This window comes from Rhipicephalus sanguineus, chromosome 2 (assembly GCF_013339695.2).
Source record: "Rhipicephalus sanguineus isolate Rsan-2018 chromosome 2, BIME_Rsan_1.4, whole genome shotgun sequence".
NCBI lineage: Eukaryota > Metazoa > Arthropoda > Arachnida > Ixodida > Ixodidae > Rhipicephalus > Rhipicephalus sanguineus.
In genome coordinates this window covers 60,561,165-60,584,838 of record NC_051177.1, presented here as the reverse complement: position 1 = coordinate 60,584,838, position 23,674 = coordinate 60,561,165, and the positions used below count along the sequence as shown (strand labels likewise).

At 43.1% G+C, this 23,674-nt stretch overlaps 2 protein-coding genes across 2 annotated transcripts in view; both read left to right on the top strand.

Moving 5' to 3' along the window:
• LOC119383086 (23 kDa integral membrane protein) overlaps positions 1-11,048 on the top strand; it is an 11,796-nt gene extending 748 nt beyond the window's left edge. Inside the window, exons 2-7 of the mRNA XM_037651079.2 lie at positions 957-1,157; positions 3,433-3,513; positions 3,725-3,814; positions 4,622-4,732; positions 6,204-6,287; positions 8,768-11,048. Of these exons, the coding sequence (XP_037507007.1) occupies positions 957-1,157; positions 3,433-3,513; positions 3,725-3,814; positions 4,622-4,732; positions 6,204-6,287; positions 8,768-8,812 (612 nt within the window). The 3' untranslated portion in view covers positions 8,813-11,048. The remainder of the gene's footprint in view (positions 1-956; positions 1,158-3,432; positions 3,514-3,724; positions 3,815-4,621; positions 4,733-6,203; positions 6,288-8,767) is intronic.
• A 3,582-nt stretch (positions 11,049-14,630) lies between these two features.
• Positions 14,631-23,653, top strand: LOC119383084 (23 kDa integral membrane protein). The gene is made up of 7 exons (XM_037651078.2): positions 14,631-15,051; positions 18,009-18,209; positions 20,746-20,826; positions 21,407-21,505; positions 21,597-21,710; positions 23,298-23,381; positions 23,477-23,653. Exons 1-7 carry the CDS (start codon positions 14,995-14,997, stop codon positions 23,549-23,551), a joined length of 711 nt encoding a protein of 236 aa, XP_037507006.1. The 5' UTR covers positions 14,631-14,994; the 3' UTR covers positions 23,552-23,653.
• The last annotated feature ends 21 nt before the right edge of the window (positions 23,654-23,674 follow it).

Here is a 23,674-nt window from a genome sequence, read left to right as displayed (position 1 = left end):
ATTTTCCTGTTGCTCAGTGAAGGCCCTCTGCGCCCTTCGGGCGCGGCAACCTAATCGTGGCTTCGCCCTCGCTTCGCGAGTGCGGCCATTTCGCTAACGCTCAATGGCCGGTTGGCAGGATCACGGTCACGCGCTACTGGCCGCTGTCGCGGCCACGCGCTGTTTAGCCCGCGCAGCCTGCCCCTTCGGGGCAGGCGGAGGCGTACGTAACCCAAGAGCCGCGTCGCGCTTCTCTGGCAACAGACTTCAGCAACACCTGAGACAAAAAAAAAAAAAAAAAAAAAAAAAAAAAAAAAAAAAAAAAAAGGCTGCAGCGAGGTTCGAACCGACGTCCTCGCAGTTCCGAGCACGACACGCTAGCCGCTGCGCCACTGAGGCCAATCGGTTCGGTAGGTCTAACGGGCTGCATTTGTATTGCCACGCTGGACGTAACTTTTAAGACTCGTTATTCTTACGTCCAGACGTAACTGCAACGGCTCGTACCGTTACGTCTAGACGTAACGCTAGACACTCCCTATTGCATAACGACTGCCCGAGGGAACGGAAGCGCAATGCTGTTTTGTTGCCGGGGCGCTAGTGCAGCAAGGTCGCAGGTATTTTCCCAACGGCGCGCCACTTGCAACACCCGGGCAACGCAACGCGGATTAGATCATAGCGCACGTATATATTCAGCGCAGTCACGAAAAGAAAAACAAACCAAATGCGCATCTGTCAAGGGACGATGGTCTTTTCGATCAGTACACAATATTGGCGTAGCTACAGCTGCACTCTTGATAGTGTACCGTCGATGCAAAGTTTCGGTTTTTGTCGCAGAACAGCGTATTAGCAGTATTAGGTCGATCGTACGCCTCACAGATAACAGATGTAAGCGCATAGCTTGCGTGGCATGCAGCACAGGTGGTTATAAGTTCTTGTACGTAGAACAGTTGTGCTAATGTGCATTCTTCTGTCTGCAGCTGCTGGGAGTGGCGGCAATTGTCGTGGGCGCCATTGTGCTCAACAATCCAAACCTCCACGATGTCAACGACCACTTGGGAAAGTTCTCAAACTACCCGACTGCTGCCACATTTGCCCTTGTGGCAGGCGTCATGGTGCTACTGTTTGGCGTCTGCGGCTGTTGTGGGGCCTGCTTTGGTGTCGGCTGGCTCCTGCTGATGGTGTGTTCCTCTTTCTAGACTTATGATAAATAGTGGCACACTTACACCTCCCTTGGCGTTATCTGCGGCATCCTTGTGTAGTGCAAGGAGCGAGTTGGCTGAAACAACTTCCAAATGGGCTTTAACAGCTCGAAGACTTGAACTAGGACCCGCATCGGCATGTGTGTCTGCAACAATATCTTAAAATAAAGATTAATAAATCATCATGAAATCATACGCTGTCAGCACTTGTGCCAAGGCAAATACGCAGTCTTCCACTCAGGGATACACGTTATCGGTATCCAAGCAGGTTAAAAATGTTGTAATACAGATTTCCACACTAATGTAAGTGCTTTCGTAAGCAAAGGTGTATGGACCACAGGCGCGACGAAAGGAATGAATTTATTCATATATTAAGAGGCATGAACTGAAATGTAAGAGTGCACCGGAAAGCTTGCTATGCCAATTCTGTACTGCAGTTCTCAATCTCAAATTACATTAATAAGTTGGGAAGGAAATCAGCATTATCGCAGCATCCCTGGTTGATATCTGCACTCAAGAGAGCACTTGTTATCAATCTTTCTATTTTACCAAATAGAGTAAGTAATATGCCCATATGGAACAGAGCGCTAATGAGCTGCATTTCCTAAACACAGCATAACAAGTTTTATAATAAGTGAACCATACAAGTAAAAAGATATTTCATGCAATCGAGAAAACATTTATTCTCAGCACACATGCCTTGCTGCATTGGCTGTGCTTTTGTGTTGTAATATATTGTAATATATTTTTTTCTATTCTTGCATACGTTTTAAAGTTATTGATTCAAGCAAAGCATAGTCATTTGCTCCAAAGTACTTCGTGTTCTCGCCCAGTTGTCATCCTGTTTGCAATTCATTTTCTATCTACTTGCTTTAACCGTTTGTTCTATCACCTTAGCAGAACAGACTGCTGGGCTAGTTGGTTATCCATGAACACTAAAAGAATACGCGCTGGAGTGCCAGTCCTTTGTCTGTTCTCCTTTTTGTGCTCGTAAATTTTAGTGCTTATTCTTTCAGTGTTCTATCACCTAAATGCACAATAACTAATTATGTACAGTCAACAATCTGCCGTGCATAATGTTTAGCAAGAAACTGAAATGTATTTCACAATGCATATTTTAACATGCAACAGAGTCAGAAAATGATGCATTAAAGCAATTCTTGTTTTTTTTGTCAGAGATTACAATAAGACACCTGCAATATTAATAAGTTTGAGACATACACAACAAATTCTTTTCTTCGAACATTTTTTTTCTTTGAACATTTTTTTTCTTTGCCCGTTTTTTAAACATGTAGTGCTTGTTCCCCAGGCTCGCAGCGTATTACTTGCATGCTTTTTTTTACGGATATTTCTTTTTTTCTCTGCAGTGTTTATAACTGAACTTGGTCCACCTTCTCATTCAGTCACTTCAATTTTGATTTTAATCAGTTCAATATTGTGCAACATGACTTTCCCAGCATAGTGTCTCAACAGAGTGACGGCCTACCTGTCCGTCTACGTGTCCTACAATTCTGCACTGAAAGTCGTATCCCTGAAAATGATTGACTTAGAATAGGGATTATGCTACATGGAGAACAAGCTCCATACTTTTTTTTCCTACTTAATTTCAATTGTGTAGCCTACAAATCAGCAAGCTTCACATGAACAAGGAAATGCATCTAACGGTACCAGCTCAGGTGTTTCACATACTAGCATTTCAGATCTCTTAAAAGCAGGTGTCATTTGCAGCTGCACACAAAAATGCCAACTGCAAAAGCCTTGCTCCTTGCTGTCAATGGTGGTATGTTTTCACTTTAAATAAAAAGAAAAAAAACAGTAAAACTGCTCAACAATATTGCAGAAAGTGTGCCACTGTGTTGCATTACAGTGTTGTGTTTGCATCAGTGCCCTGAAATGTGAAAATGCTCTTTATCTTTTCCTGTTTGGTCCGTAACATCTCCAACTTTTTTTTTCATGGTTACATTTGCTCTTCTGCTCGAACACATTCCACTCTTTCTATCGGGATCTGGCAAACAACACATTTATTTAAGTGACATTCATCGGCCTTTTACGTATGTTCATAAACATGGCAGCGTGTGTCGATGCTTTAATCTTAGTCCTCCCTGCCACTTTACAGATGGCATTCGGCACACAAACAATGCTTACCGAAAGGTTAAACGTTCACATAGACTCTCAACCTTTAGTTTCGTGCATTACGCCTGACAGCTGCCTCGCACGACAACTGTCTTCATGTCTATCATTGTCAACATTGCAGTTTATTATCATCATGGCCGGCTTCGTGATTGTGGAAACCGTGGCGATGGGACTTGTCTGGAAATATGCAAACAGTTCCGAGGTGAGTCCACACAATAATGTACTCTCTTTGTCTACTTGCTGTCAGCCATCGAGCATGCAGACCTGTCACTTGATCGAAGCACGGCTGTCACTTAGCTGCAAGCATGTCACTTAATGCAAGCGTTAGTGTCATTAGTCCACGGAGCAAAAGTGCATAAATTTGAGTGATTGGTCTAGCACTAGCTGTTACATGTATTTCTTTTCTTTTGCAGCTGGAACACACTCTTACTTCGACATTGTACACGTTCATTGAAGCGAAGAAGAGTGGACTGCCAAACTTCTTGCACGACTTGCAGCAAGGCGTAAGTTTGTTCTTGCATCTTCACTTTCATACATAACATGCTGCTTTTAAAAACAAGTTTCTCGAAAACATAACCTGAAAAAACCATTTTAGCATTCAGCTTTCCTAATGGTGCAATTGTATAAGCCACCCGAGTTATTACAGTATGTGGTATCAGAGCCTTTAGATAGGCTTAGCCTTGTTATAGGTCATACAGCTGAGAATTTTGTCCAAAATGGAATTGGATGACGAGATGCTTGCATGCTGAGCAATCAAGACATGGCTCCTTCTTTGAACATAATTCTCTTCTGGATGCACATACAACGAGTCTGGCATTGAAGATGAAGAGTCCTTCCTACATGCAAGAGAAGACACCAACAACACACTGCAGTATGACCCTGACATAAAGCACATTGATGTAATGAATTATCAGATATAATGATGTAAATCTTAATAAATTCCTTGCTGATATTAGCATACAGCAAATATATGGTAACGATGAATCTTGGATACAACAAAAGATACATTATGTGTGGCTTGCAGCAGTTTATGCAAGTGACTGGCTGTGATATGTATTTGTGATCTAAATAAACATTTAGACAGCAATGGAATGGTTAAGTCGTGGCCTATTTAAAAGTGTTTGCAACATAAACCAAGAACTCGGATTCACCCTAGCATGGTTTACTACCAGTTTTTTTTTTTTATGTTTTACTTGTATCAGATATGTTGAACTCTGGTTTTTCCAAATGCTGAGAAGCACATTACAAGGCGATAACTGTAGTCTCTGCTTTCATGTTTATTATGCATTGCCCATTTTCTTGTTACCTAGCTTTCTTGCTGCGGTGCGAAGGGACCAGACGACTACCCAAAAAATGGCTTCGAAATACCATCGAGCTGCTACAAAGAGTCAAAGCCATTGCCACCAGTACTGCACAAAGTGGTAAGAAGCACCCACAGAAGCAGTACAGCTGTGATTTAATTAGTGCATTCGTTTAATCTAGGTGTAGAAGAGAACATTGAAGAGTGTTAAAGTAATTGTAGAAAATTACTGGAAGAGAAGCCTTAATTGTGATCAAATAGCAGTAAGTCGAACGAAACAGGCAAACAGAGAGGCTTGGTCATTTATAATCACATGAAGCCAACAGTGAAGCTTTCTTTGGCTTCACTGTTTATTGGCTTCATAAAGTTATTCCTAAATTTGCAGCAGATGAGCAGCAGTAACAACAACTAACATGATGGTGATGCATTGGATTGTATGGGACATGCCTGGAATCATACCCTGAGAACAATTTTGTGTTGACTTCCTACAAAACTTGCTGCTCATACTTGTGACATATGTATCTGATCTCGCTTTAACCAATGGACTGTGGCATCGTTTGTGGCCAATTCAACAATTTACATGGGAAAGGATAAGCAAATAATAGAAACTGTTCATCTAGCAGTTGAACACTGAGGAGGAGTTGAAAAGAAAGGCACCAAAAGAAGCAGTAATAACTGAAATGACAATGAATGCAGAGCACTTAAGATTGTACACGTACTACTTGTCATAAGCTTCTAAAGCTCATTACCACACATTAATGCCCATATGTTTCACTTGTTTTGTGCAACCATTCTTGATATGTTTGCACTTTTAGAGCTATGCACTCAGAGGAATGGCTCGTTAAAATTCATATCCAATCCCTATTCAATTTCATATGCATCAGTGTTGATTGCCTTTCATTGGAAAAAGAAGTCTGATATTATGCCCCACAGAGATAACGACTGATTGGTAACCCTTAATTCCAAATTCAAGCACTTGAGCACTAACACTGTGTCTCTCATACAACCGAACAGACTTGAGATCTTCAGTGTCGAGACACTGGCCATATTTCAGCTTACCATATTTTTCAGTGTATAAGACAAGGAACATTTTTTCTTCTAAATTTTCATACGTGCGTCTTGTACTATTATAGTGCAACAAGCACTGGTGCAACAAACGTGCACTAAAGAAGAGCGTTGGTTAAATATTATTCCGCAAGAATAGCAGCTCATAAACATTTTGTACGTGGAAATATTGCACTGAAAATGTGCAAGTACCGCATTGAGTGATGAGTGCACAAGCAAGCACATTCACACTTCATCATGCCAGCTGGGTTAAAATAGGTGCGTCTTGTACACAAGTGTAACTTCTGTACAAATTTTTTCTTCAGAACTCGTGATGCGTACAGGGCCTGTCTTACAGAAAGGTGCTACTTATACATGTGGGAATGCAGTAACAGCACTTGCTGGCCCTCAGATTTGCATTATATATTTTGGTCTCTTTTCGATCCCTTCGGTATGTTTTGTTCTGCCGTCTTTATCGAGGTTTTAACTAGCACATGCATAGACGCCAGCTGGTAGGCAGAGTAATATGAATTATGTACATTTTTCAGGGCTGCGGAGAAGCCATTGCCACATTTCTGGGTGAGCAGAGCCTCAAAATTGGTCTCCTGGTGCTAGGCATCGTGGTTGCCCAGGTGAGAATTAAAAAAAAAGTGTCTGTAAACTGTGGAAAAATGCAGTGCGGATAACTTAAGAAGAGTACTGACACATTTTCAAAGTTCTAAAAACTTCACGCATTGCTCACACGTAACATGATAATAGTAGTTGGCTAGTGTGCACGAAGATTCATTCCTGGTTATTTTTCTCCAACCAGAGGTCTTGGCCAACTCCACACATTTCTACGCTCCAAAATTTAAGTTATTTATGTTTTAGAATTTACGCTCGCTAGATAATATAAACATAATGGCCAGCATGCAGGCGCCTGACTAATGTCTGTAATGGCATTAATGACTGTAACTGTAATGGAACAGAGAAACCGTGTATTACCTGATGTGAGTATTAGAGTGATACGCTGCCTGAACAGTCAGAGTGTGCTGTACAAACAGCACAGCACATAGAAAATATTAAAACAGTAAGATTAAAGAATCCTTGTAAGTCTTCTAACGGTAAAAGGTTAAAAAATACTTATAAGTGTCATGATCTCATGAACGCATCTGGCTATGCCGAAGCTGTGACTGTAATCACATGCAGAGTGTTTTATTTTCTAGTTAATTTTAAAAAGTTCCTTGTGGCACACAGCACAAACTTTCCCAATTAGCTGGATTACTTGGAGAGGAAGATATTGGTTTTTGCGCCATGAATAAAAATAGATAGCTGAATAGTTTTCAGAATTCACTGACCGGCTTTAATGTATTACTCTAGTGTGCACACTGTAATGTACAAAATGAAGCCAGTTACTTCACAAGGCACACCGACTTGTAACGAATTTTACAGGGACACTAAAGTGAAACAGTGAATCAGTTTAAATTGATAAATTGTACTTTCAAAAGTCTAATAACATTAATTTCACCATCGTAGGTATATTAATAGAGGAGAAAATTAAAGTCAAAGTTTCAATTTTAAATTTTGCACCAAAATCTGCGCGTGTCTCATCACGTATTTCAAAGTATAATTTTTCGTATTTTGCCGACATTGGCTCAACGAAATTTTCTGAAACTTGATATGTTAAACCTCTGGCCCCCTCAGAGATCAATGTACTTCATTTTTACCAATTAGGAACTATGTAGGCCCTAGTTGACGCCACCAAATCTATGATGTGATGGTGATCGGTGCGGGAACTTGAAGGTGGTGTAACCATCCGCATTTTCATTTCGCACATTTTCTCGCTTGCCAAGCGCCTTCTCGTGAAAGAGTAATTTACTGATACGAGGAAAATCGTTTTTCTCTTTAGTGTCCCTTAGTGCCAGCTTTGGGTTAAGGCATGTTATACTTGTGATAAAATGCACTGGTTTCACAATACAACTTTTTAGACAATTTAGTATCAAAGGAAGACCCATGCAGTTCGACGCAAACTTTTGAAATGTATGTCTCAAAACTGATGTCGTCCTCAGAATTTGTTCCAAGTGGACAATACTTTCAAAGTCATTGTGTGCCATAAAATCTACAGTATTAAAGTAAACCTATTAATAATTATACTACTATGCACATTTGAGTGCAGTCACGCTCAAGTAGAATTGTGCTACATGCCATTTCTCTTAAAGGGGCCCTGCAACATTTTTTCAGCATGATCAGAAAACGCTGCCGATCAGTAGTCGAGGCATCAGAGAACATACGGGCCAAACATTATAGCGCAGCACGCGGCCTGGGATTCACAATAAATTCGCAAAGTCAACTAAAAAGCGCTTCCTCTTCTCTCGACAAAAAATAATGCTTATGGCGTCACAGGCAGTTTCCACGCCATTGGCTGATTGAACATGGCACACTCGGTAGTTAATGCGGCTGCCGCAAAAGGCCGCCACTTGATCGCACGCGCACGCGCGATCGCGCTGAAATACGCCACGCGTTCGAGGGGAAAAAAAAGAAAATGTGCTCAAGGTCAGGAGGCGCGCGTGACGTACCTTCTTCCCCGGTGCAATCCCCCCCCCCCCCTGCTTAGCTTCCAGTGCTTCCATCGGGGCAAGAGAAGAGAGAACGCAATTACAGCGTGCGACAAATATTTGTAATTCCGCTCGTACTGGACGGATTCTAGAAATTTCTGCAGCACAGGCAATAAGTTCCTTTAGTGGAGCCATTCCATGGCTACTTGGAAAAGTGTTGCAGGGTCCCGTTAACAATAAAATAAAACGCTCTGAATAACAACACGCTATGCATTGTTAACCCTTAGGTGAAGCACTTTTGGTATTCCTGTGGCTTTTTTTTTTTTTTTTCTCCTATTAGATGTTCATAGTTATACGACTTGTGGATTGGCAGTGGCCATTGGCAGCATGAGAGCCTAGCGTCTTTGCATTACCTATGTACGACATGTATCAAAATGTGTAAGACTAGCAGCAGCATAGAAAGATCCCTGGAAAGGAAATCTGATTAATGTTTTTAATAGTGGCAAGTTTTCCAGCATGACCGTGTCTTTCTGCCTCACATTAATTTTACTCTGTTTCTTTGTTTGCTCTGTTTGCAGGTGGTTGCCATATCGCTGGCAGTTTTTCTATACTGCAAGCTGTAGACAGCTGCAGAATTCAGTGTGCCGTCAGCCTGTTTCCAGACCCATTCGTTGTGGAGCGCGATTTTTTTTTTCCCCCTTTGCAACGACAACACCGCCCACTGAAGGTGCAAAAGTTTTGCCTGTAGCCAAAAGCACGGCTGCCTTTATGGGCTCTCTCGTCGAACGTTTAGTCTTCTTGCAAAGTGCCTCTTGTTTAAAAAACACTCATCACCAAATAACAGGACTACTTCAGAAGTACAAAATGAGAATATGCAAACGTGCATTTCCTTACATTAATAAGCGCATAATTTTTGCTTGTGTATGCATGCTTTTAGGTGCCTTACATGCTGTACCATAACATTGCTAACGAGTACTGCGGCCAAAGTAACTTGGCAATATTTACAGATACGGTTTACCGTCCAATATTGTGCCACTCCACTGCTGGTCACAGCGACCAGACAACGAAAATCTAGTACGTTCTTCAATGAGGAGCTTAAATGTAGTGCCTTTCGCATTGAAACCTATACAACAGAAAAAAGGGTAATGCTCACATCAAGCCACCATTCTTACCTAACAAAACGTACAGCCAAGTAGGTAACTGTATTAAGACTAATAGTATATTATACTAAGGAGAGATTTTGTTCAGCCAATGTTTTCCTCCTCCTCCTCCTGAATTTCCAGTGCAGCTTCTTTACATACGACCCAGCGCAGAGTGCGGTTGCGCATTCATTTCTTGGGTGAGCATTCTTTGGCGTGATTTCTTGGTACTTCTAGTACTACAGTTTCGCAGCTGAAGCAGACAATGTCATGAAATCTGCGTTTACGAGTAATTCAGTCCCTAGTCATGAAAATGGGTAGTTGTACAGAAAAGCAGACTTTTTGTTTACCTCTTCATATATGCGTAAATAAGTACTACCGTGCTGCTTAGAAGGAAATCGACATATTTTTTTATGCTGCACATATAACACATCCAATAGTGTTGCTTGCTTGTTGTGCCTTCTTTGTACAATGTGTGCACTTGGTCTAAGTTTGACTTCCAAGCAAATGTAGCACTGTATATAAGCGTGCTAGGCATCCCAAAGCATCTTATCTCGCACTCCACACCTGTTTAACAAAGGCACCTAGTCAGGATCATGCTTCCTAACAGAGAGCTATTTAACCCAATGTTCATTTATTCAAAGATCATTGTTTGGCGACCAAACAGGAACTCTGTTAATTCATATTAGTGTTTACTGTTGTATGATTTGTGCATTTTATCAGACTAGATTCCTTTGTGTTGATGTCTTGAGTTCAGTGAGATCTGAACTGTTTTTCCATTAGTTGTAGAATGCTTCTAAGTGTGAGTATCTCAATCGTGTTTCTCATTTATGACTAGCTATTAGGGTTTCGAATTTTCAGTGTTTCTCAAAAATGTTGGTGGATATTTTCTGGCATTTGTTTTTATTTTTTCCAGAAATTGAATGTTTATTGGCATTGAACATATCCTACTTTCAATTTATCAGAAACTCTGAGCTTGTTTCTCATATTTCAATTGGTTGTGCATTATATACAGGTATTCCAACTACACAGAAATGCATCAGAGTGCTAAAAGCAGCTTTATTCAAGCAAATATGAACAGTCCACACTGGCATATTTGCACAGTGCACGTTAAAGCTTGGTTTTTTTTTTTTTAGCTTATATAGAAATACCTAACAAAGTTCATCAGTGCACGTTAAAGCTTGGTTTTTTTTTTTTTTAGCTTATATAGAAACACCTAACAAAGTTCATGCATTTCAATAGAAGCATCTGTATTTCTGTTAATCACTGTTAGCATAGTGAATGCTCTTTCTATAGTTGGTACATCGGGTTTTAAAAAAAAAAAAAATCACGGCAGAAGCATCGGTGTTTTTTCGATTCAAACCATATCACCAAAAAATTAACCAGTAGGCATTTTTCATCTTTTTGGATTAAACTGAAAACATGGAGCCCTACATGTAACGCATGCAGCAATTGCTCTGCCATTGCTGTGCGAGAAATCTTGACAGTTGGGCCAGAAGCCCTCCTGCGCTGTTGTTTATTGAGATTTATATGATAAGCATTACATGTTTCTCTGTGTTGTCATTGTTGTTGTTCTTTTTTTTAACTTTGTGAGAAAGGTCATTTGCAGCTGGAATCGCCCATTGCCATGCAAGTAGCTGGTTCTTCCGAATTATACAAGAGTGCAAATGTTGCAGTATATTTTATATACAATGTTTGCCGCAATAAAACTGCAAAAACATGGAAGTGAAATCTGCTGCCTCCTCTTGGATTTTGTGCACTTCATGTCAGATGTGTGCAGTACCAAGCTAGTAGTACCAGTAGTATTCATGTACGATCAGACCTCAACATTACAAACGTGAACGTAATAAAAGAATGAAATCTAAGGTGCCTGCGGTTTTCCTAATTTGACCACACTACACCCAATTTCCTGCCGTGTTAAGACCATCTTCACTTCTCTTGGCCACTGGTTATCCACCCTAGTTGTGATTCTTGGAACAGTGGAAAGCGGTCGAGTTGCGGAATTTTCTCTTCTACAATGGGTCGGTAGCCTTGAAAAAAAAAATGTGTGCTGGACAAAGTGTCTGTTGGGAGTGAGTGAGGTGATTGAAATTTGCAAGTATGTTTGTAAAAGGTGCATTTCAGCGTTGCACTACTTGTCTTGAACGAAACAGCCGCTATTAAAGGGACACTAAAGAGAGAAAAAATTCGGCAGATCCCACGCACTGTGGGAATCGATGTAATGCGAAGCAGCCAGCAAAGAGCTGCATACATCGCCTTGTTTGTCTTTGAGCCAAATGAAATCATTCATGCCATGGCATCTAGTCCACCATATATCGCATGTTTGCCATGCACGCATGCATGCACAATCTAGTATACACCATGCCAATGAAACGCATATTCTGGTAGATACAATGCATGACCTGTCGCTTATGTTCATCACGCACTCGTGTCGTGCCATACCAATTTTGGTATATATCCAGTTAACAAAATGGCCAGAAGCACACCATGACAGTGGCATGTAAATCATACCGTACATGACATGCATAACATGATTCGCATGTTAAGACCTCTCATTTATGTTCGTCATACAGTAACATTGCGCAATATCAATTTTGGTGTATATCAAACGAGCAAAATGGCCGCGAGTGCACCACGAGTATAGCATGTAAATCATGCCATACACGACACGCATGTCATGATTTTCATGTTAACACCTTTCATTTCCGTTCGTCATACAGTCGCTTCGCGCAATACCGATTTTGGTATATATCAAGCTAGCGAAACGGCCGCGAATGCACCATGAGCGCGGCATGTAAATCATGACATACGTAACATCATGTCACGTTTTCATGTTACCACCTGTTATTCATGTTCGTCATACAGTCGCGTCGCGCAATACCAATTTTGGTTGATATCAAGCTAGGAAAACGGCCGCGAATGTATCATGAGTGTGGCTTGCAAATCATGTCGTACATGACCTGCATGTCATGTTTCCATGTTACCACCTCTCATTTACGTTCGTTATGCAGTCGCGTCGCGCAATACCAATTTTGGTGTATATCATGCAAGCGAAACGGCCACGAATGCGCCATGACATGTAAATCATGTCCTACATGCATGTCATGCATGTCGTGATTTTCATGTTACCATGTCTCATTTACGTTCGTCATACAGTCGCTGCGCGCAATACCAATTTTGGTGTACATCAAGCTAGCGAAGCGGCCGCGAATGCATCATGAGCGTGGCATGTAAATCATGACATACATGACATGCACGTCATGGTTTTCATCTTACCAACTGTTATTCATGTTCTTCATACAGTCACTTCGCGCAATACCAATTTTGGTGTACATCAATCTACTGAAACGGCCGCTAGCGCACCATGAGCGTGGCATGTAAATCAGGCTGTACATGACTTTCATGTCATGATTTTCATATTACCACCTCTCACTTACGTTCTTCATACGGTCGTGTCGCGCAATACCAATTTTGGTGTATATCATGCAAGCGAAACGGCCGCAAATGCACCATGAGCGTGGCATGTAAATCATGACATACATGTCATGGATGTCATGCATGGTTTTCATGCTACGACCTGTTATTCATGTTCTTCATACAGTCACATAGCACAATACCAATTTTGGTGTATATCAATCTAGCGAAACGACTGCGAGTGCGCCATGAGCGTGTCATGTAAATCATGTCATACATGACATGCATGTCATGATTTTCATGTTACCACGTGTCAGTTATGTTCGTCATACAGAAATGTCTCGTCATACCAGTTTTTGTATATATCCCTTCATTTAAACGGCCGCGAGCGCCCAGAGACCATGTCATGTAAATCATGCTGCACATGACATGCGCGTCATGATTTGCACGTTAGGACCAGTCATTATGTTTGTCATGAATTCTTGTCACGCCGTACCAATTTTGGTGTATATGAAATTAACGGAACGGCCGCAAGAGCCTAAGGTCGTGGAATGTAAATCATGCTGTTCATGACATGCGTGTCATGATTTTCATGATATGACCTGTCATTAATGTTCGTAATAAGGCCATGTTATGACACACCAATTTTGGTATACATCCGATTAACGAAACGGCCAGGAGAGCACAAAGTCGTAGGTGGCTAGATAGATAGATAGATAGATAGATAGATAGATAGATAGATAGATAGATAGATAGATAGATAGATAGATAGATAGATAGATAGATAGATAGATAGATAGATAGATAGATAGATAGATAGTACGCTCAAAGTCGCAGAAGTTCGCTAAGAAATGCTTCGCATTTAAAAAAAAAAGATTTTTTGCGTATTAGTAAAATCACTCTTTCACAATACCAAAAGCAACGCGCTCGCTGCGAGAAGAAAATGCGAGTGGCGACGCCACCTTTAAGTTGCCACAACAGTCACCGTGACGTAACATTTTTGGCGGAGTCTAATAGGGTCCACGTAGTTTCCAATCGATAAAAAACGAAGTGTGTTGTCTTCTGGGGGAGCCATAGACTTCATGCACTAGGTTTCAGGAAGTTTTGCTGCGCCAATATGGCCAAAATGCGAAAAAAATAAAACCATCGAAACCCGTGACGTCACCATCGGAGATTTCGGCGGGAAACTTAAAAGTGAAATAATTGAGATTGATTTTCTCATCTATCAATAGAACTATGGCGGTGAAATTAACGACACTAAAGTTTACATAGTATAATCTATCAATCTAAACGAATTTACTGTTTCAGTTTAGTGTCTCTAAGAGTTGCTGAGGTAAGCGGCCTCGGGGGGTGAGCACCCCTCTTTTGCCTCCCTGCCGCTTCTGTGACCAGGGGCGTAGCCAAGAAAGTTTTTTTTTTTTTTTTTGGGGGGGGGGGGCACCTCCTTGATCTGAAGTGAGGGTCGACCAGGCAGATGTGATCGAGTGTAATTTTGAGCTCTGTATGCTATGGAAAAAAAATCCCCCCCCCCCCCCGCCCGGCCAACAGCAACATCCGCGAAACGCGATGCATACACATACTGACGCCGCACCTCGTCTCTTGAAACCTTTGACGGACGACCCTCGGTCGGGGACAAACACGCACACCGTACTTGGCACGGCGTGTGGCGGAAGCTTTTGTGTAGGCGACACTGCAGACGAGGAAGGCGGGGAAACAAAAGAGATTTATGGATTGCTTCGGCAGCACGCGTTCACGGCGGCGGCGTTGGAGGAGGCCGTCTGTAGGTGAGCGCTGTAGCACAGCTCAGCAGCCCTTGCTGCTGCAACACCTTCTACGGTCCCTGCTTCGAGGCGTGTCCGGCTCAAAGAGCTCGTCGACGCGACTGCTGACGCGCACGGAGACGTCGTCTCCATCGCGACCGCTGCCGTGTAATACGCGCACAGGTACACGGACAGATAGATAACAGGTTGGAGGGTAGGCTGTAGGGAGGTTAAAAAAAAAAAGAATCGACGTGATAAGAAAGAAACAAGAGAAAGAAATGCATAAAAAAAAGTGCTTTCGTTCCGGGCGATAAGACCCTGCCGTCAGGTACACGCTTTCAGCCAGAAGCGACAGTTAGAGAGGCGCGGTCGGGACCCGCCATATTTTTTTATGCACGTCGCGATGTTTGTACCGAAGGTGATGCTTAAGACGTGCGTGACCATGAGGATGTCATCACGAGAACGTTAGGAGAACATACGACCACGTGCAAGATGGCGCGCCTACTTGCGGCTCGTTACTGTCTCTTCTTCAGCAGCATCTTCATCTGGGTGAGTATGTAGACTTTGTGTCTACATCGGTACTGTGGCTATCAACACCATCGAAACAGAATAACGGCCACGCGGCTATACGCGTAAAGTTTAATGGCGTGGTTCTCAATTGATGCCGTTGCGAAAAGAGGTTGTGCCTTCAAGACATGCATCCGCAGAGGGCATGCTAGCTGATTTGAAGATAGTGAACGTCACAAGCCACGTTAAAAACATAACCATGCATGCTTTGCGAGTGCGTGGTCCCTTAAAGAAACTCCAATCAAGCAAGGCAGGTTCCTTTATAGGCAAAATGACATTAACGATGAGCACGTTCTTAAAATCAAGTGTATACCGCGCTTATATATATGCGACCTTTTTTGTTCTGAGCGTTGACGATGCATTTTGCGTAAGAACTAACGATATGAACAGATGATGAACAAATATGGCACTTTTCATACGAATGTGACGCTGCATGCATCGGAAATATGTAACAACTTGCGCGCATACTGAACTTTTCATATAGTTTGCTGACGCTGCATTGTCGCGGAAGCGTGTACGAACTAATGAGTTTTTCATGTAAGGACGCCACGCTGAATTACGCATATACTAAACTTCTTACGTATAGGTACGTGATGCGGTACTGACGTGGCAAGTGTAACAACAGATGATATCCATATATTGAAGTATATAAGACGAGCTTTCGTTGTCGGAAGTGTGTACAGCTAGCACAATATGCACATAATGAAATCTGAGCTCCGTACATTTCGTGCAGCGCTACCGATAGCGCGGCTTTCGAAGCTTTACATATGCACAGCGCGCGGTCCTTGTTATGACACCACCCCGCGTCACTGGCAGATAACTACGGTAGGACAACAAGTCAACTGTTTCATATTTATGCGAAGCGTGTGCCGAGGCAAATGTTTCAGGCAAACAGTCGAATAAAAAAAATAAATCTTAGAGGCAGCGGGTGTTCCTGCCATCTTTCCTAAATTGTCCCAGAAAAACGTCAGGAACAATTTGGCTAGTCGTGTTTTTGTTATTATTTTTTGCCTATTGGTTCATCATGTATTCTGCAGCAGCAAATGGGTGTAGTGCACTTTTTAGCAATGAAGGCCTTGACAACCGCTCACAGTATAAGCCGTCTGTGGGACATTCGGCGACAGCTACCGCACCACATCAACGGAAGCAGGGCAATGCGTTACACTTGGGCCATTAAAACTCCATCATGCCCTGTACAGAACATGGTTATACATGTTTTCATGTATAGAACAAAATTAATCCACTAATTAGGGGTACTAATTAAAATATGCCACCAGGTGCGGGGTGGGGGGGGGGGGGCAGAGGAGCGCTTTGTCCCCGCGTAACTGACACCTCTGGTCTTGATGCATACGAAGGGTTCGCATGAGTAAGCGAGCATTCCAGAGACAAACTCCGGCAATTCTGAGATTGGCCGGGCAATGTCGGTTAAAATGGCCATAGCTTCGCTCCGCCTTTATCGTGACTCCGCTGCCGTTATCTAAGTCGTCCGCAGAGTAACTACAGAGTGGCAGAGCGTTGAGAGCCGTCATATACGAACTGTATACCACAGGAAGTATAACTACCTCGAGCGTGCAGAGTTCGCCTCTCCCAAGTCTGGAACCCGGACACAGAGCGCAAAAACGCGTTTGCATGCACGTGTCGACACGCTGTCAGCTTCAGCGGGAACACAAACGACAGGTAGGCGGGCATGTGCAGAGCGACGCGAGAACTATCGGAAATGCCGGTACACCCACGGCCCTCTGCAAACGTCCAGTCCATCATCATACGACTGCGCGAGGTAATTAGAATAGTAGGTATGTACACATGCAGCTTCATCGGGCAAAGAATACTGGGAGGAATGATATGCTCTTTCACGGCTTCAATGATAATTTCTGCGGTTTAATTGGCCATAACAATCGTAGAGGTAATTAACTAGGATAATTTCAAAATACCTCCCGGATTCCTAATTATGCACGGGTGTTTGCCCTGCATGCCCATAAAATACGGCCTCTGTTTCGTGTAAATACTACCAGCATTGACCCAGCTGTGTAACGGTGGTTCGCGACATTTTATTGGCGCAAATATTCCCGGAACTTTCTTGTTTCTTTAATACACTTTTTTTTCTTGCGTGCAGGTCCCTGATTACCCCAGAACACATCCTACATTTTCACTCAATACGGATATTTGGGTGCTCTCAAATTAAGTTTGATAATGTTTAATCTCTATAGAAGATGGACTTCGCACGCGAAAAAAAGAGCATAAATGTCTATATAAGGCATGGTGTCACCACTGGCATGAGACGCGTCCCGTTTATAACATGTAAACGAGGTATTGGAACTATTGCGAATTGCCCAGGAGACTCGTGAACACAAAGGCAAATCGAAGAACACGGCGCAGGCAACGCGTGTTGCAGCCATATTGTGGAGGACAGTTCATTAGTACGCCTGTCTCGGTCTCCCGTGCACCTGAGGCCCCATGAAGCTGAAAACAGCGAACACAAGCACATCTTTCCATTGGAATTGGGAAAGTCAAAAGGGTGAGATACACAGGGGCTGAAAGCATGGATATACTTCCTAAAGTTACTGAGCTACCGTTTCGGAGGCTCGTGGATCACCACTGCCATCACTGTGAACGTGTAGTTGGCCCAGACGGATGCTACAAGGCGTTCGTCGTCGCATGTGCACGCAACTAACGCTGAAACGCAGCCAGAAAACCCGCAGCTGCGGTGATCGAAACAACGTGACTTCTATCTTCACTCAGGCGAAAACAAACACATGCGCGACAGACAGTGAATTCGTTGTACTCTGTTGTAAACTTATCCACCCGGACGCGCATGCTGCCAACGTCTGCAGCAATCCAGGAGCGAACTCATGAAGGTGTTTTTGAGCATTTGATGTCGGTCTCGTGCGGTGGGCAAGCGTCTACTAATTAAGCCTAAACTGCGCGTGTTTGATGTGCAGCTGTTCGGCATCGTGCTGCTCGTGGTGGGCGGCCTGCTGCGTTCGGATCCGGACGTGCGGCGAATCGCCGAGTACTTCACCGTGTTCGACAACTATTGGGCGGCGAGTGTCACCACGCTGTTCGTAGGCGCCTGCCTACTCCTCGTCGGCTTCCTAGGCTGCTGCGGGGCTTTCTTCGAGAACAAGCGACTGCTCATTGCGGTTAGCCACAGAAACCCACTTTGCACATTAGCGCGATCGGAAGCTGAAAACGAACTTCTTTCTTTCTTTCTTTTTTTTTTTTTTTCAGCCTCTCGCACTTCACAACAGTTACGAAGCCGTAGCTCCTCGATCTCTCTGTCCATGCATTCTTATAGTTTAGATGTTTTGAATTTCCCGCTTGTGCTTGAAGGAATCATCCATGCCTCTGACAAGCGTCACACATTTCAGTCAGGTTGCCGCCTGCCCGCAGTAGCTATGTGACTGACGCATAGTTGGTTATGTTAGTTCTATGTATTGGGGTATCCGGGGCACGCGCCACTCGAGATGCTCCAGCGAGTTTTCCTGCGGCGGGCCTGTGCTGGCGTTGAGAGAGGCGCACACCTCCTACCTTCCAACCTTGACACCGCCACCGACTGTACCGTTGGTCGATTATTATTCTCTACAGTTATTCTTGTGTAACGGGACTATTATTTACTGACGTGATGTTTCGGACTAAGAATTTTATGCGTTAACTGAAGGACTTAAATTTGTGAAAAAATATAATGCCATGCCCCATAGCGTCCTAAATGATTTGATATAGCTGAACCTCGTTATAACGAACACTGATATAGTACTGAATTATAACAAAACAGAAAAAGAGAGTCTCCCCCATAGAAATACTTGGTTGGCGCGAGGCTCAAAATTCGAAAGGTGGCATAAAAAGGAAAATAAATACTGAAAGGCAATCACGTTTTTTTTAATCGTTTGAAAAAGTTGCGGAAATTTTGGTCATCCAGCGCGGGGAAAAAAATAGAAAAAGCGCATTTGACTGTTAGCGCCACCGTATGAACTAAAGTTGGAAATGCCACAAGGTGACATGTAAGGATTACCTCGTACTATAATTGTTCAGTTACGTTACTCTCATTATTGGCTTAGTGTACCTTCTAACAGTGAGTTGGACTGTACGTGTCTTTTGCGAGACCACGCTTCTGAGGGGCCACAGGTTTTGGAGGTACATGCATATTACAGAAGTTTTTTTTTCTTATTTTTTTTTCAGTATTTGCATTCCCAGCTCTTTCAGCTTATCTTGATTTCAGGACAGCTCGGGGCCTTCTGTAGCATTCTTAGCGCCTAGGCTTATACCCCAGTCACACGGGTACCCGCGAACTTCGTTTAACTCCTTCGTCTTTTCGTCGAGGGAGATGCCGTTCATGTTGCATGGTCTCCATTTCGCCAGGGATGTTAAATGGAGCTTTTGGTGAAGGGCGTCCAGTAGCCAGGGTGTGGGGGGCTCATAGCCCCCCCACCCCCGAAATTATGGTGAAGTAGGTGTTTTTTACCAAAAATAATGAAAATAGGTGTTTTTCTCAAATAGTCCTGTTTTCAGCAAGTGCCCCCCCCCCCCGAAAAAAATTTCAGGCGACGGGCCTGGTGAAGGGAGTTCGGTAATGACTATTTGGGCTCGATGGAGTACTTTCGTTCACAGATAGCTACACCATCAGGCACATGCTCAGAGGAAAAGGCTTGGTCAGTCAATGTCACTGTCATAGGTCGGCAAACTCACTCATGAGTCGACTCAATCAGGCTCACTCAGACTCAGGCGAAGCCGTGAGTCTGAGTGAGTAATATTTTGGTGAGTTTGAGCCCGAGTGAGTCCGGTTGAAGAAAATTTTAGTGAGTCTGAGTCCGAGTGAGTCCAGTTGAGGAAAATATTGGCAAGTCTGAGTCCGAGTGAGCACTACGCGCAAAATATATCTCTTGAGTGAGTCCGAGTGAGCTCCATCTTTTGTTGCCGACCTATGGTCCTATCTACTCATCTTCAGCATTACAATCAGCCTTATATCGGCTTATGTTTATACTCAAGTCTATTCACACATCTCAGCACGCTAGCATTCATGCTCCACTTCAATATTTATCGATCAGAGGCGTGAGTTAGGAGGAGGGGTGCCAGTACCTTCCCCCGCAAACTCTTTCATGGAAAGTTCTTGATAAAAATATCTCGTGTGAGTCGTGCATTTCATAAAAATGTCCCTACTGGATTGATATATGATAATGATGATATATGATATATGATGGTAACACGTATGTGAAGGTACAAGATCAAAACACGTATCGTAGAGCACTGAATATGAGAGATATTGGCGTTAAAGACGATTGACACAGTGATCGAAAAAGCTAATTTTAGGCCAACAGACTCATGAGTCGACTCACTCAGGCTCACCCAGACTCAGGTGAAGCCGTGAGTCTGAGTGAGTCCGGCTGATTATTATATTGGTGAGTTTGAGTCTGAGTGAGTCTGGTTGAGAAAGAGTTTAGTGAGTCTCAGTCGGAGAGAGTCTGGTTGAGGAAACTTTTGGTGAGTCTGAATCCGAGTGATCCCTCAGAGCAAAATACTATATTTCTTGAGCGAGTCTGAGTGAGCTCCAATTTTTTTGCCGACCTATGGTCACTGTAGATGCTGCTTTCGATTATGCAAAACACAAGTTGTAACTGCTGATCTGTAGGCTTGTTCATCAATTCTTTGTTGTTTCAACATGCTGTTATTCTATCATTGCAGTACAACGTGTTCATGGTGTTCTTCGTCGTCCTTGAGTTGGCTGTCATGGGCCTCGTGTGGAAGCATGCCAAACAGGAAGCGGTAAGGGTTGACTGCTTTCTTAAACCTTGTTTCGTGGACTACTAAACACAAGTCATCCTTGTAAAGTGCTCTAATATAATAGCACCACAGTTAGCAGGCAGACTAATGTTCAGCTTATTAAACCAATAAATTAAAAGGCAGACAAATTTAGAGCACACATACTTTCAGTTGTGTTATCACCAATCTAACTGCTCTTTGTAATTATCTGCACCAACTTCTTGTTTAAAATAACTCACTGGTAGCTGTCATACTGTTGTGAGAGTATCAACTCTCCTGACAGCATGCCATTGCATTGGAATGTTAAGCAAAATGCCACAGTCAGCGTAACATGCTCAGTGAACATCTTTGTCAACGTAAGATAGCAAAGACAGCTAAAGCTTGACTACAGACGCCTCCCCCCCCCCCTCTCGGCAAGATGAAATTGCCGGCAAAGTGGAGGGGAGGAGACGTTTTAACGGAATGGCATCAAAATTCCAAGAAAGCGGCAGCGAAGCTTTCCCACCAGAAAAAAGAAAACAAGAAATGGAGTGCAGGATCAGCACGAAGGTTTCGCACAATGCTAATCATGACCTCTGTGCAGATGGACAGATACCTGTCACATGCCTTTAGAAGACTCATCACGAAGTCCAAGAATGCATTTGTGGATATTGAATACTTCTTGGACAATATACAGTTCAAGGTAACCAAATCTGTAGTAATTATGAATGACATACTTATACACACTGTGCGGACATACATTTCCTTATCTTTTTTTTTTTGACCTAATGAAGCTCCAGTGCTGTGGAGGAGCCGGACCCCAGGACTATGAGAAACTGGAGATGGATTACATGGGAAGCTGTTTCTATTATGACCACGAGAAGGAGGCTGCTGCAGTCTACCAACAAGTGAGTGTAGTGTAATGTTCAAAGATGTTTGACAGTGCAGCATAGTAATGAAGGTGCAGTCACTATACTGCTCTAAATTTAACAAAAATTCTGGCAGATCCAACGCATTGTGCGAATCAATTTCATGCAAAGCAGTCAGCGAGCAGCAGCCTAATGCTGGATTTTTCACTGTGAGCCAAGGGTGACGAAGTGGATCAATCTCTTTATGTAAATTTAGTAGTTGTGCCCAAATCGTGGGCTTGCCAGGCACATCGACTGCACTGGTGTGTAAAGGGTAGCTCATGGTCCTACATAACATTGGCTTTCACGTTAGAGCAGAGATGCAAGTTTTATCAGAACAAAACACATGCTACGGTCCCTAGATGTGCATATGATAAGTAGCTTTCATTAGCGTATTCGAGCAATGCTTGACCATAGCGTGTGCAGTCAATGTTTATTACATTGTTATAAGAGCAGATTGCCACCACTACAACCACAATTGGTGCTACCCTGACATAACGCTTGTGCAGGGCCATTTTCCTGAGAAGTTGGAAGCACTAGCATGGCTCTGCAGTAGAATATTTGACATCCGTGCAGAATATCTGAGTTCGATTCCAGCTCGAGCTGTGATTTTTATTCTTTGCTTCTATCAGGATTTTTCGTTCGTCCACGACGTCGTCAACACCAGCACCGGATTTTCTGCTACACAAGCACCTTAACGCTTTCGCATTAAAATGTCCAGTCATTTCTCGGTGTTCCTGGGTTGACATACTGTGGATATACCCATATACCATGGGCTGTGTTATGCGGGTATGTGCCATACGTGACTGGTGGAAAGAGCTTCATGATGTACGCGGCGGACAAGTCACGTTACTCATGTCATAACCTGCCAATCGTGTTCATCATACACTCATGTCTTCCTATGCCAATTTTCGTACATAAGGAGATGACCACAAAAGCACCAATACGTGGGCGGCTAGATAGATAGACAGAAATGGTCAAAGTGCCTATGGTTCGCTAAGAAATGCTTTTCATTTTAAAAATTTTGATTTCGGGATTTATGAGCTCGGACAATGATATGATGAGGCGTGTTGTAGTGAGAGGCTCAAGATCAATTTTGACTGCCAGGGGTCCTTTAACGTACACCCAAATCAAAGTATGTACATGGGTGTTTTTTCATTGCCATAGAAATAAGCCCACCGTAGCTGGGAATCGAACCTGTATCCTTTCGCTGAGAAGCACAATACATTATTCTCTTAGCCATATTACTGGGTCTAAATTTCACGTGAATTATGCCCCATAATTCATGAAAACTCATGCTTAACTTAGGCTTTCAAAAGTGCCCTAGAAGGTAAGAAACAATAAACTGTGGTTGTTTATAACACAGTGCTGTAGGTAACACAGAACTAGGCAGCAGCCCTTTGTGAAAATTATTCCACCGGAGCCAGAAGCCTGGCAGCAACAGTAAATATAAATGTCACAATTACGCTGCTCTCCTGTACATGTTGCACTGAGCCGCTAAGCAAAACTGTAGTGTTTCATTAAGAAGCAGCAAATATAGAAAATAGGCAAATTATTCTGTATTTATTCTGTTCATGCTTCTTACAGGGATGCGGTCAAGAAATGAGAAGATTCTTGATGGGAAAGAGCCTTGCTGTTGGCCTCATCTGCCTTTTTGTTCTACTCATTCAGGTGGGAACAGCGTTTTCTATCGGTCTTCAACAGCTCCATATTGGAGTGAGAGTGTGGGTGAAGCACATACAACTGATCTGGCATTTCCCCTGCAGGTTGGAAGTATAGCCAGTGCCGTCTACGTGCTGAGGGTGACGGGAAAGCCGAAACCGAAGGTTACAGCTGTGTAAATGAACACTGCAATGGCACGGTTTCAGCAAGGGCCATTTTTTGAACATCACACACATCATCACGTGCCTCAAGTACACCAAAACCACTTGTGATACAAGCGAGGTGTTGCGTCTTTACTGTGT

What these genes read in the sequence shown, in the direction of transcription:
- LOC119383084 (XM_037651078.2), top strand. Translation starts at nt 14,995, where the DNA reads ATGGCGCGCCTACTTGCGGCTCGTTACTGTCTCTTCTTCAGCAGCATC. An exon ending in CTGCTGCAGTCTACCAACAA is followed by an intron (nt 21,711 to 23,297) that starts GTGAGTGTAGTG and finishes TGCTTCTTACAG; the next exon opens with GGATGCGGTCAAGAAATGAG. An exon ending in TTTTTGTTCTACTCATTCAG is followed by an intron (nt 23,382 to 23,476) that starts GTGGGAACAGCG and finishes TTTCCCCTGCAG; the next exon opens with GTTGGAAGTATAGCCAGTGC.